This window comes from Halichoeres trimaculatus, unplaced genomic scaffold (genome assembly GCF_033239565.1).
Source record: "Halichoeres trimaculatus isolate MK-OKI-2021-1 unplaced genomic scaffold, fHalTri1.1 fHalTri1_scaffold_5, whole genome shotgun sequence".
In the NCBI taxonomy this organism is placed as follows: Eukaryota; Metazoa; Chordata; class Actinopteri; order Labriformes; family Labridae; genus Halichoeres; species Halichoeres trimaculatus.
Window position 1 is genome coordinate 26,253,875 of NW_027437183.1, and position 13,232 is coordinate 26,267,106.

General features: G+C 41.2%; 1 protein-coding gene across 3 annotated transcripts in view; it reads right to left on the reverse strand.

Annotated features, from left to right (window-relative positions):
• The window catches only part of rhobtb4 (Rho related BTB domain containing 4), a 51,129-nt gene that overhangs the window by 7,953 nt on the left and 29,944 nt on the right, over positions 1-13,232 (reverse strand). For all 3 annotated transcript variants that reach the window (XM_074670885.1, XM_074670886.1, XM_074670884.1), the window contains 4 exons: positions 10,294-10,479; positions 9,153-9,972; positions 8,781-9,000; positions 6,223-6,341 (listed from right to left, as the gene is read on the reverse strand). In XM_074670885.1, coding sequence (XP_074526986.1) covers positions 6,223-6,341; positions 8,781-9,000; positions 9,153-9,972; positions 10,294-10,479 — 1,345 coding nt within the window. The remainder of the gene's footprint in view (positions 1-6,222; positions 6,342-8,780; positions 9,001-9,152; positions 9,973-10,293; positions 10,480-13,232) is intronic.

Here is a 13,232-nt window from a genome sequence, read left to right on the forward strand (position 1 = left end):
TGAGAGACCTTTTATGGGCTTAATTACTTCTAGTCAGATGACAGGTGCTCAGCTATAGGTGATGCAGCTGAAGCTCAAATGGGCAGATGATGACGTGACTGGCGACCTGACCCCTCCAGGAGCTTTGAGTGTCCCCACTGAGGTGCTCTTTAGCCTCCAATTAAGAAAATGTCAATTTGAAGCAACCTTTCCTTATAACTAAAAAGTCACTAGAGCAACATGAGGGTGGTCGCTTGGGCTTACAGACCCAGCTGGGACCAGGAAGCATCGATGAATGGGCACATTTACAGTGACAAGACATTTATGAGCAAGACCAGCCATACTGGCACATGTTCAGCGGTCGATTAGTAGTTCAGTGGGAGTTTTTTTTACTGGAAAACCCATAAAACCCAACAGCACTGGTTGGAGTTACATTAAATATGAACAGCTTCAACAATACAAGGGAATTGAGACTATACAACAAACTAACTTAGAGCGAGATAAATTTGGGTCAAAATTCAAAGTGAGTCACACTGTCACCAGCCCAGACAAGTCTTATGCTCCTGGAGAACACACCTGCAGAGTAACACTTAACCCAGAAATGTACGATAACACATTAGGTGTTACATTTGTTTTACAACCTATAAACAAAGTAAACCTTATATCAATCTTTTTGTCCAATTGTCTTTAGGAAGTCCACCATTTATTAAACAATTTTACTATAACTAACTTGCCGCAGACATTTTTACATCAATTTTTACTCTTTTCAATATTAAGTATGAAAAGTATTTAACTGGAGAAAACAGAACCTGACTTTCAGTTGTGATGTCCTTATTTTGCCTGCAACAGCAAACAAGATCATGGGCAACAAGAATTCCAGGTTTTATGGGGAAGGAGTCCAATGAGACAGTTTACAGCATCTTTTAAACATAACCCACACATAAACAGAACAAGATAAGAACAGATGCACAGCTTTGTCCAAAGGGGGCGCCAAAATTGGCACATTTTTAGGTCCTTGTAGGTTCATTGAATTAAATTTTTAGAGCAGGTAGTTTTCATTAAACTACAAATAAAGGCAATTTCTACCCAATTAGAGAAATTTAAATTTCTTTACCAAACTATTCAGGTATAGCATGGGTATTAATAGAAAAGCCATGGTTGATCACAGGCTTCTTTTACAGACATGGCTATAGTTATGTTGAAATGCTGACTCAGCATTTCAACATATTGTTCTCCTGTGACTTTATTCTTCTTTTTTTTCTTCTTCTTATTCTTCCGTACGTTTTTTGGTTCGCTAAAACTCCTTCAAATTTTGTCTGATTTTCACCATTCAAATTTCAAACTATTCAGCTTCTTTTGGAGATTTATGCTATGACTTTTGTGGTATTTAACCCTTAAACTTTTTGAATTATTCAGCTTTTTATGAAAATTATACTCCATCTGAAATGCATTGGAAACTTCAGCTTCTCTTGAAAAATCTCCTTCAACTTTCAGAAGTTCTAGCCTCCTCATACTTCCTCTTACAGATTTCATTTAAACTTTAAAATATTCAGCTATCTTTCCACTCTTTAGGTTTTTGTCTGCTCTTTAATATCTTTTACTGTTTTTGAGATTTCACTATTTAAGCAACATAAACTTTTCCCACTTTGCCCTAAAATCTCAGCTTCCTAGAGTGCAATCATCGTTAGCTAGAGCTCGACCGACTCCTGATGACAGGTTGCTGCTGTCTCTGGAAGAATTGTCATAACTTCTGAAATATTCACAGTAGAATCTTAAAAAATACATCAAACGGTAGCTAATCTTGTCCTGCTTCTGACAAAGTGGTTTTTAAAGCAAAAACATCAAGCACTTTATCACAAAATGACCAGCTGTCATGAAGTTTTTACACCCTCAAGCCATCTCCTCCAATGTTAATTCCTGAGGAGTTTTCTCAAAGATCAGTAGAATTTCCCTCATTTGCAAACTGCTCTCAATGACACAGTTCTGCATCTTCATACATGAAAGTTGCACCTTCAGCTTCCCCAGGATCTTGTGCTTCTTATGGTTTGTTTATTTTTATTGTAGCCCTCATGGTTTTGGCAAGATGACAAAAGATTCAGACTCTTGCTTCACCACAAAATGCCCAGAGTAACACATGAGCAGGGCAAAGTTCTGCAGCTGCACCTTAACGAGCATTTGTCTCCTTGACAGTCTTTCATCTCACACAGCTGTTTATACTAGCTCATCAAAACATCCAGGAACAAAGACACACATGTACTTCAGTTACTTATAATACCATACCTCCTCCTTTGACTTAATCTACATGCTCCACTATTCATACAACTTTTTCCCACACCTAATAATTCTCAAACTGCTACTTTTTCTTCTATTACTAGTGCTACATTATCTCTGTACTGTTTTTTCCCCTATTTCTCCTACTTCTTTTCTCAATTCCACATTTTCAGCTCTGGTTCACATTTTAACCCCCTTTTTTCACTTTTAAATGATTAAACTTTATTTAAAACATTTTACCAACAAAAACAGAGACTGAAAAAATCTTCTGATCCACTGCAACTCCTTCAACTTGAACTGCTTCTACCTTCTGCAGACTTTGACTTAAAGACGTCATTAACACATTAAACTGGTCCTATTACCCTTAATCCTATTTACACATTAGTCATAGATTTCTGCCTTCTTCTACATTTTTGAAGATTTCACTTTTTGATCGTTCTCTTATTTTTATTCTTTTATTTTAACTTTGTTAGGATGATTTACATTTCCACTATATCTATTAAACCTTTCTTCTCATGCAGCTGTTTATACTAACTCATCAAAACATTCAGGAACAAAGACACACATGTGTGTGTGCTCTTTCTGTCCCTCACACATCCCAGACCTTTACATGCAGTGATATTTGCAGCACTACTTCAGTTACTTAAAATACCATACCTCCCCCTTTGACTTAATCCTCATGCTCCACTATTCATACAATTTATTCTACAGCTTTTACTTGTCAAACTACTGCTTCTTCTCCTAATATTAGTGCTACATAAACCTCTGTATTTTTTCCTATTTCTGCTAATTGTTATTCTGTCCATTCCACATTTCCAGCTCTGCTTCACATCTATAGCCTTTTTAAACTTTATTTAAACATTTTTACAAACAAAGACAGACACTAAAATAATCTTCTGATCCACTGCAACTCCTTCAACTTCAACTGCTTCCACCTTCTGCAGACTTTGATTTATGACTCTGTTCACACATTAAACTGGCCCTATTATCCTTTATGCTATTTACACATTAGTCATAGATTTCTGATTTCTTACTTCTGACTTACTACTCCTTCTTCTAATACAAGTGCTACATTAACCTCTGTACTTTCCCCCCCTATTTCTGCTACTTCTTCTTCTCTCTATTCCACATTTTCAGCTCTGCATCACATCTCAATCCTTTTCTTTACATTTAAAGGATTTAACTTTATTAAAAACATTTTAGCATCAAAAGCATTGACTGAAATAATCTGCTCATCAACTAAATCAGGGTCGCCCAATCCTGGTCCTGGGTACCCCCTGCCCTGCATATTTTAGATGTTACCCCTCTGCAGCACACCTGATTCAAATGAATGGCTCGTTATCAGGCTTGAGCAGAGCTTGATGACGAGCTGATCATTAGAATCAGGTGTGTTGGAGACGGTAACATAAAAAACATGCAGGGCAGGGGGTCCCCAGGACCAGGATTGGGAAACACTGCACTAAAAGTCCTTCAACTTCAACTGCTTCTACCTTCTGCAGACTTTGATTTGAGACTCTGTTTACACATTTAACTGGTCCTATTATCCTTTATGCTACTTACACATTAGTCATAGATTTCTGATTTCTCTTTTTGAATTACTACTTCTTCTTCTAATATTAGTGCTACATTAACCTCTGTACTTTTTTTCTGCTACTTCTTAATCTATGAATTCCACATTTTCAGCTCTGCATCACATCCATAGCCTTTTTTTACCTTTTAAATCATTACACTTTATTATAACAATTTTACCAGCAAAGACAGACACTAAAATAATCTGCTGATCAACTAAAACTCCTTCAACTTCAACTGCTTCTACCTTTTGCAGACTTTGATTTGAGACTCTGTTCACACATTAAACTGTCCCTATTATCCTTTATGCTATTTACACATTAGTCATGGATTTCTGCTTTCTTCTACATTACTGGAGATTTCACTGTTTGATCTTTCTCTCTTTTTTTGATTATTTATATATTTGAACTTTTATAGGCTTATTTATATTTTCCACTGTATCCACTGTCTTTATCCACTTTGTCTTCACTTTATTTTCCTTAACTATTTTTTCTTCACTTTCTCTCAACTTTTCATTTACTTTCTTTCTCACTTTTTCTCTTCTGCCTTTCTTCTTCACTTCTACATCACTTTTACCTCATCTTTTTTCTTTACTCCTTCTTTACTCTGTCTTCACAATTTGTTCCCTTCCTCTTCCCTCCTTCTACACTACAAATTTTCAGTTCATACGTTTTTCAACTATTTAGCTGTTTTCTTTCACATTTTCAGCTTTTTCCACTCGTATTTTCATTTCTTAAGCTTCAGCATTTCAACGCATTTCCTGCAAGGAAATGCAACTTCTCTAGTTTCTATATGACCTCGTTCACAGTGTGTTTACTGTACAAAATGCTCTACTTACCCAGGGAACATCTCTAATATGATTATATAATGATGCTGTATTTAATGTTCATGTTAACCAGCTTGACAGGAATTGCAGGAACTACATTTGAATAACTGAGAAATCAACATTGTTATTTTCTTGAACCTGTGCTTTGTGTGTAGTTTAACTCAGAAACAGACTTTGTGAGAAGTCTAAGATAACTTGATCCTTACAGAAGAGCGAAACAATCACTCACATAGAGTTGTTATAAAGAAAACTAGCATTTACTTAGATTTCACCTCATCTTCTATAACCACTCCTCTAAATACTTTCCCACTATAAGTAAGCAAGGCTCGACGATCTGCTGTGTCAAGGCTACACAAGTGTGTAATGCTATCTTGTTTTAAGAGCACTGTAAACATTTCTGGCAGTGCTCCTAAAACAAATATTTATCCCTGGATGAGTTATAATAAGCCAGGGACTGTCTGTAGATTTGTAACACTTTGTGGGCTACATATTTGTCCAAAAGGGATAAAGTTTCTTCTTCGAGAGCTAGCAGACAATCTGATAAGTCCAGCATGATTTCATTAACTGTTGGCACATAAAATCTGATTCACCTCAATTAGCACTGCAAAGCCTTCTAGCAAAATATGCAAATACTATGACAAGAATACACTCCTGTTTATACATATAAATGTTAACAGCTCCATTGTGTGATCTCTCTTTGAGCCTTTGTCTTCAGGGCACCTGCCCCCTGCGCTGTGCCAGCTTCGTGCCAAAAGCAACGCCACAATAGTCACCAAGATGAACCATTCAGAGTAACCATAGACACGGGCAGCCCACCAGCAGCAAACACTGTGCCCCCTCAGTGAGGCTGATGTCCTGTTTTTCACAACCATCCACAATAGCTGCAAAGGCTTTTTTTTCACACCCACTCACATGGTGTGCTCCAGAATAAAATCCAGGCTATCAATGTCGAAACAAAAAACGTCAGTCTTCCCCCAAAAACAAACTAGCTTCAATAACTTTATTTGCTGCTTTCAAACTGGGTGTAAGACATTTTATTCATCATCTGTGTCTCTTTGTGAGGCTTTCATACAATTCTTTAGAGCGCCTGAATCTCTGTAACCCAAGCCCGCTGGCCCTGAAAGAAACCAAACCCTGGGGGATCTAGTTCTGCAACACAGTCCGAGGAGAGTCGACTTAAAGACAGACAGAGACATGAACTTCCTGTCTGGTTAGGTCAGGTCTGTGCCCTTGGTATAGCACTAAACGACCAGAAGCTGAACCTCAGGTGAGAGCACACCTGAAGTAACTTGACACACTAACTGTGGATGCTGACCTGGACTTACCAGGCTCACTTTGGGCACCGATACAGAAACTTATCCAAGCAACCCACTAGCCTTGACCTCATTTGCTCATAGCTTTTATAAGATGTTACTGCTGTTGTCAGTACAGCTGAGTACAGCTGTTTGATAAGGTATGACCTGAGTTAGCTGCTGTAAAGCCACAAGGACATATCGTACAGAAAAAAAAAAATCCCTGAACACAATCTCAAGTCACCTCACCCCACAGGTTTAATTCAGGAGTATGACAACACTCACCTCCTCGATGTAGCTTTCCATAAAGGATCCGCGGAACATGGCCGCCATCCAGTTGCAGCTGGAGATCAGCAGGGGCTTGTGGGCCGGGAGACAGCCATCATCCAGCCGGAACACCACATCTAAAACCGGGGTGGGAAAAGAGTGTTCATCTCGTGGAGTGCCACAGAAGCCCAAGCTACAGAGGGGGGAAAGACAGACAAGGTAGACATCCACACACACACACACACACACACACACACACACACACACACACACACACACACACACACACACAAACACACAAAAAAGAAAGACAGGAGACACACACAAAGACATAGACACAGATAGACAGACAGAGAGATAAATTGACAGGAGGACAGAACAGCTTTTGACACAGAGTCAGGGAAGAAGAGCAGACGCAGGGAGGGAGATTGAGGAATGTTTCCTGTCTGGACTCTGAACTAAAGCAGGGATTTTGAACATCCTGTAAGCTACATATTTACATTTATTTACTGTAGTGGTTACCATTGACAAAAGCCTCATTTCTACCAAGCAGTCCAGTTCAGATCAGTACAGGTTGGCTTGGTTAAGCTTGGTCCTGTTTTCGTTTCCACAGCCAACTGTGCCCCCTCATGGAAGGCAGCGTGTAAGCTGGGCGCCGAAAGCTGCATCAGTAACAAAATAGCGTGAGGCCATAGAAGCGGGACACGGTGTACCCCACTAAAATAATCCGTTGAAGAGGAAAACGCGACACAGTAAACAAAGAGCAACAATGGAAGACATCCAGCAATTTGTCCTCTTGCGATTGGCAGGTGATTCTTGCAAAGAATAATCAAGCTTAGTGTCAAGCCGCCAAGAGAACTGCACCTGCTGTCGCGGTATAAGTGACGATTCTTTCCACAAATCAACGGTCGGCAGTGTTGTAGCTTCACCTTCTGAGATCGGATCGGTTTAGTCTGGTACCAAGGGATGGGTACCTTTCATATTTTAAATGATACGGTACTGATGCCAGGTACCTGGCAATCGGTACCAGTACTCAAGGGTACCAATTTTAGGTACTTTCTTGTGTTTATATGCTAAAAAATATCTTTTTTTTAATAATTAAAAATAAGAATTTTTCAATCTAACATTTTATTTTTCAACATATGCAACCTTGCAATGCTGTGTTCATGTCCAGCATGGAAAATCACCCACTCTTCCACTCCCTCACAGTCACAAGGATGCATTTAGGTATATTAGGTATATATTAAAGGTAAGTATGGTACCTTTTGATTTTATGTGAATCGATACTCGGTACTTTTGACAGAATTCGGTCAGTACCTATAAAAGTACCTAATTCGGTACCCATCCCTACTGGCACCCCTATGGAAGGGTGCAAAAAAGTGAGATGGCTCTTCTCGGTTATTTGGGGTCTGTCCCAGGATTAGTCAGTAGAAACGCCGTAAAATCCGTGCCGTTCAGTTTTGTGTCGTGCTGTGCTGAGATGAACCCAACTGAACTGCTTGGTGGAAACAGGGCTATAGTCTCAAACACAACACTCAGACATGTTAGTAAAGAGGTGTTTTGAAGGAAAACACTGTTTTGCTGTATAAACAGGCATTATAATATGGGTGCTGATGGGGTGTCCTGGCTTTTGGAGCCACCCTCAAGTGGACATATGAGGAACTACCATTGTTTTCATGCTCCTGCTTTGGGTTTATCCTTCAACACCAGGGTCTGCTGTTTGGTTTCATTCTCATAGACACTGCTGTTATTATGACAGGCCTTATGTTTGGGAAGTAATCACCAAATCTGTTAATTCAGGAAGTTATCCCTAAACAGCTACTTGCTCTCATTTAACCTTCCTGAAACATGTTCATGATGTCATATGAAAAGACTACCATCCCAAAGAGTTGACAGAAAACACAGCACTAAAGTCAGAGAACTAAGGTGACAACATATCACTCAGGGCTGAATTGTCTTTTTTAGATTCATCCTTATAAAATGAATGACATGTCCTTTAAAAAAATATTGCATTTTAATTTTGTGGAACTCAAATGGCATTTTTAATTTCCATTTATATGTTCATGGCACAACAGAGAAAGTATTGAAAGATGTGAATGTGAGACAGGCTGTGCTCAGAGACAGCAGATGTCGGGCACTGGCTGCAAATGACAACATGCATACAAAACAGTTGAAGGGGGCAAACGGACAAACACAACACAGACACAAGACACGGAAAGCACACAAGGGTGGACACAGACAACCAGGCAGACTGTCATCAAACCACATGATGACTTTCACAGGAGGCAGCACAAACCACATTCAAAAAAAGGGCACATTTTACAACAACAAATATCCAATGGGATATACAAGAGGAAATGTAAACAAAATACATTTCCAGAGAATGTGAGAGAATGCTGGAAATTTGCGAGATCTGATACCTCCATCACTCCCTATCTCACACACAATCACACACTCACACACACACACATACATGCACTTACATACAAACATCCTGATGCATATAGTTCATGGAAAACATCTACCGCGAAGACAATGTTACTGAAATCATTGAGTTGCCGACTGTTTTGATTTACCAGCAAAGGTCCCTTTGTTGAGACACTCCTTGATGCGGTTGGCTCGGCGGACGTGGAAAGCCTTTGTGATCTCCTGGTTCATAAAGCTCTCTCTGTTCAGCACGTTTGCCACCATCATCCTCAGGTCAAACACCTCAAGAAGCTCTGCGATGGTTGCCACCTGCATCAAATCTCCCCGACCCTCGTCCAGACTGCCTGTGTACAGGTACTGAAGCACCGCCTGAAAGCAGAACAAAACCAAAGTGTGCAGTTTTTACAAGAAAGTGAACTTCTGTACTGACGGAAATCAGTATGTTGCATTATTTGCCCTTGTGATGCATGAATGAAACCAAACCCATGAGTTAAGGAGGAAAACTCTTTGAAGTTCTGTACCTTGAATGGTTCCTCCTGTATAAGAGCATCCATAGCTACAACAGTCATGAGTCGTGGTCGTCCAGTCATAGGATCATCTACATGCTCCAGACAAACACTCAGAAAGCCCCTCCCCCAGCCTGAGAGAGCTCGCCCAGTCCCTAGTGCTCCTAGGGAGTACAGAGCTCGAGATGGGAGAGCATTATCGCTCTGGGAAGTCCTCAAAGAGCCCTGCTGGAGCAGCTGGGGTCGAATCAGGCCTCGCACTCCTCCATCAACCCCGTCTTTATCGATGTCTAGGCTCTTAGTGCGTCCAGCCTGCTCCTTGGCTCCTCTCCTACTCTGCTCATCTTCCTCTGCAATCTCCAGGTTTTCTTTGTTCTCCTGGTCCTCTCCTCGTGGGCTTGTGCAGGATCCACCGAGATCGAGGGTGAAGAGGTCGTAGAACTTGGAGCAGGAATTAGCCAGGTAGACTTTGTGTGCAAAGACGCGAGTGGTGCCTCCCTGTAAGAGGAAAAGAACATCTGCACACAGAGGCAGACAGAAAAGGGAGTCTGGGCCCTCGCCGTCTGCTGGAGGGGGATCTGGGATGCCCACTATAGGGCGAGGTGGACGAGGAGGAAGGAAAGGCGCCTGGAGAAGGGGCCTCTGGACTTTTTTCAGGTGAGACTTCCAGAACTGGAGATGTCGACGGGAGATGAGGGCGGCTCGGATGGCGTTGTCAAAAACATCTTTGACTCCAAACTGGGCTACAATGCTGGTCTCATAGTAAGGAATCCCAAGCTCCTTTGCAACCTCATGGCCTCTCTCTGGGGGGAGGATGTCTGTGGGTTTGATGGGTCTGAGAGACAGGAAAAGAGAAGGATGTGTCTGCTTTGCAAAACTCTCAACATTTAGACATTGGAGAGCAATGTTTCCATCTGCATGCTTCTTTTATCAGCTGTGACCTTTGACGTATTTAAAGGATGGAAAAACAAAGATTACAGCTAATGAATAAATTGTATTACAGCCCAAATTAAGACAGTTTTTTTAGACACTAATTAACCAAAAACAGGTAGAGGAAAGGTCAGTGCCTTATTTACAGCGATTACAGTTGTATTCTATCACTCAAAAACTGGCTTCCTGTCTGAAAAAAGTCTCTCTGATGAGGGACACATCTTACTTGGCTAGGGGTCGCCGTGCACGGTTTACTGCATCCAGGTCGGCATAGCGCAGATCCAGCTGGCAGCCAACCAGGATGATGGGCGTCCGGGGACAAAAGTGCTTGATCTCTGGGAACCACATGGTGCGGACGTGGCGCAGGGAGTTGGGATTAGCCAGAGAGAAGCACAGCACCACTACGTCAGACCTACAGGGAGAGGAGCAGGGGGAAATATTTGATTAAATATGATGCACCAAGATGACAGAGATGATAAATAACAGAGCAAAAAAGACAGCAGAGCAGAGATGATTTGTTGTGTCATGAGTGAGAAGACGTCATCAGAAGGATGACATGCAGCCTTTGATGGAGCAAAGTGGACAGAAGAAAAAAAAGGAAAAAAAGGTCAGGTATGAGTCACTGAACATCTTGTCAGATTATGTTAAAACATGTGTGATATGTGTATGGAAAAGCTTGTTAAGCTGCCGCAAGGCATTGTGGGAGCATGGATGGTGCCATTGAGAAAAGCGGGGTCACAAGATGTGTGTATGTGTGTGTGTGTGTGTGGCGTGTGAGTCTCGGCCTCTGGGCTGGTGATCTGTGTAGCCATCTCTCTCGTTCTCTTACGTAAATCTCTCTAAGCTCTCCAAGGCTACATGGACCACAAAGAGAAGGCTAAGAATAGATTACGATACACACACACACACACGTATACACACTAACACACATGGACCAATTCAAATCCTTCACCAATGTGTTTGAGAAAGCAGACGGCAGCACTCAGCAGGTCTGTGTCGATATTTCTGCAGCGCGTTTGTACATGTGAGTCTGTTCCTGATAGATGAAACTGTGCATCAGTGAGACGGCACATTCTGACAGAGCAAAAATCAATTATTTATTTACAAAAAAACATCACATCAACACTTCACCTTTGACCCCAGAAGCTGAAGTCCGGGGCTGTTTTTCATTAACGTAACTTGTGTAACTTGCATGCTACATTAACCATTACTCTTAGCTTGTAGATAATGAAATACACATCACAGTTTCTTGACATTTGCAAAGGGCACACAGGAGTCAGAGGATGCTAGCTGTTAAACCGCATCCTGAACTTGAGAGCTGCATTACACACCACTTAAACACTTCTCTTATTTCCCTGGGGTGGAATACCTGTGCTGCAGCAAACATGGCCTATTTACTGAGCCAACAAGACTGCACTGTAAAAAATAATCTGTCTCATCTGTTTTTTTTTAATCTTTTATTCAACCTTTAAGTCTGACAATACTTTTATCAAATTGAAGAAATTGGCTAGCAACAATCAAACCACCTGCTGAAAACTCAGAAACAACTTGATCTACATGGAAAACATGCAACTGACAAGCTGGATTACTAATGGAGCAATGAGCTGAATCAAAATGAATTTTATAAAGGACATTTTGTGCAGTGTAAAATCTGGTTTCATAGTCCAACTTTACTTCCACTAATGCAATCTCTGAAAGCTTCTTCTCTCATAATATACCGAGCCAGAGCATTACATCATAACTCTCTCTCCCTCCCTCACACACACACACACACACACACACACACACACACACACACACACACACACACACACACACACACACACACACACACACACACACACACACACACACACACACACACAAATAGGAGCTCCCATTAGCACCCTGTCAAAAGATCATTACCACAGCTTAGTGTGTTTCAGGTCATGTTGTGTGTACGTGCCTTTGTACATGTGGTTAAAGGATAATTTTTTTTCCTTCAAGATAAGTTGACGGATAGTCCGGAAAGATTATTCAAGCAAGACATTGCAGAAACTCAGGGGTTGCACTTTGCATAAAACAGCTTTATGATGGTAGCAAACAAAGCCTCTGGAGGCTTCTCACCTGGTCTGCTCTTAAGATTTCCCTCAAGCTAAAGAAGAAGTGCATTACAACTGGTAAGGAAGAATCAATTAGTGGTGCTGCTTTGGACTGCTGTGGCTATTTCTGGCTTTACCATGCAGGTTAATCTAACTGACCTGTTTCAAACCTGAAACTAAACATAAAGGACAGTAAGGCCATCAGCTCCACTGTTTTTCACCAATAATTAACCACAATAAGCAATAATTTATAATAGATAGCTCCACCAGCGACTGGCAGTCTAGTGTTTTTTCTGTGTGTCAGTGTGTGTGTGTGCCAGTGTGTGCCTGTATTGGATCCAAACTACAAAGGTCATCCGTTGCCAGGTTATGTAAGAGAAGACACACATATGCACACAGGGACTCAGATACAAACACACACACAAACACAGGCGAGATGTTCTCAATAATCAGATTTTCCGTCGCAATAAAGATGGATCTCATGCAGACTTATTTATGACACAGCAATCACACAGCCCGGCATGACTCCTCTTATCTGTCATTAGGTCTGTCACAACAGAACCATGAAGGTACATAACATGCTGCTTAAATTGCTTGGAAGAACAATGCCTCAGATGCAATATAACCATGTTTTGGGTCTTTTTATATTTTTAACTGGATGCTAAAGACGAATAAAAGGATGATGGTTCAGATTAAGTTGGACTTGACCTATTTTTCAGGCAAAGATTGTTTGCCAACTCAGAATGTTCTTCGCCTAATGAAGCATGTGACAGTCTGACAATGTGATGTTTTGAGTTTTGACATAAACACCAGAACAGAAAAGGCTGCAGAGCGGGTAAAGGAGAAAAAAAAGTCAAGGGCAAAAGCAGCAGGAGTTAAGTAACAGGGTGATTTAAGGAGACGGAGAGAGACACATTGAGGTGTAAGGTGAGGTGAAAGAGAAGAAAAAAATCACAGTGCAGGTTGGAGGAGAGGGGACGGGCAGGAAGAAGAGGAGGAGGAGGAGGAGGAAGAGGAGGTTGTTGCCTGGAGCTGCAGACGCCAGGCAGCCAAGCAGGCAGAAAACAGCTGAGCTGGCACCGCG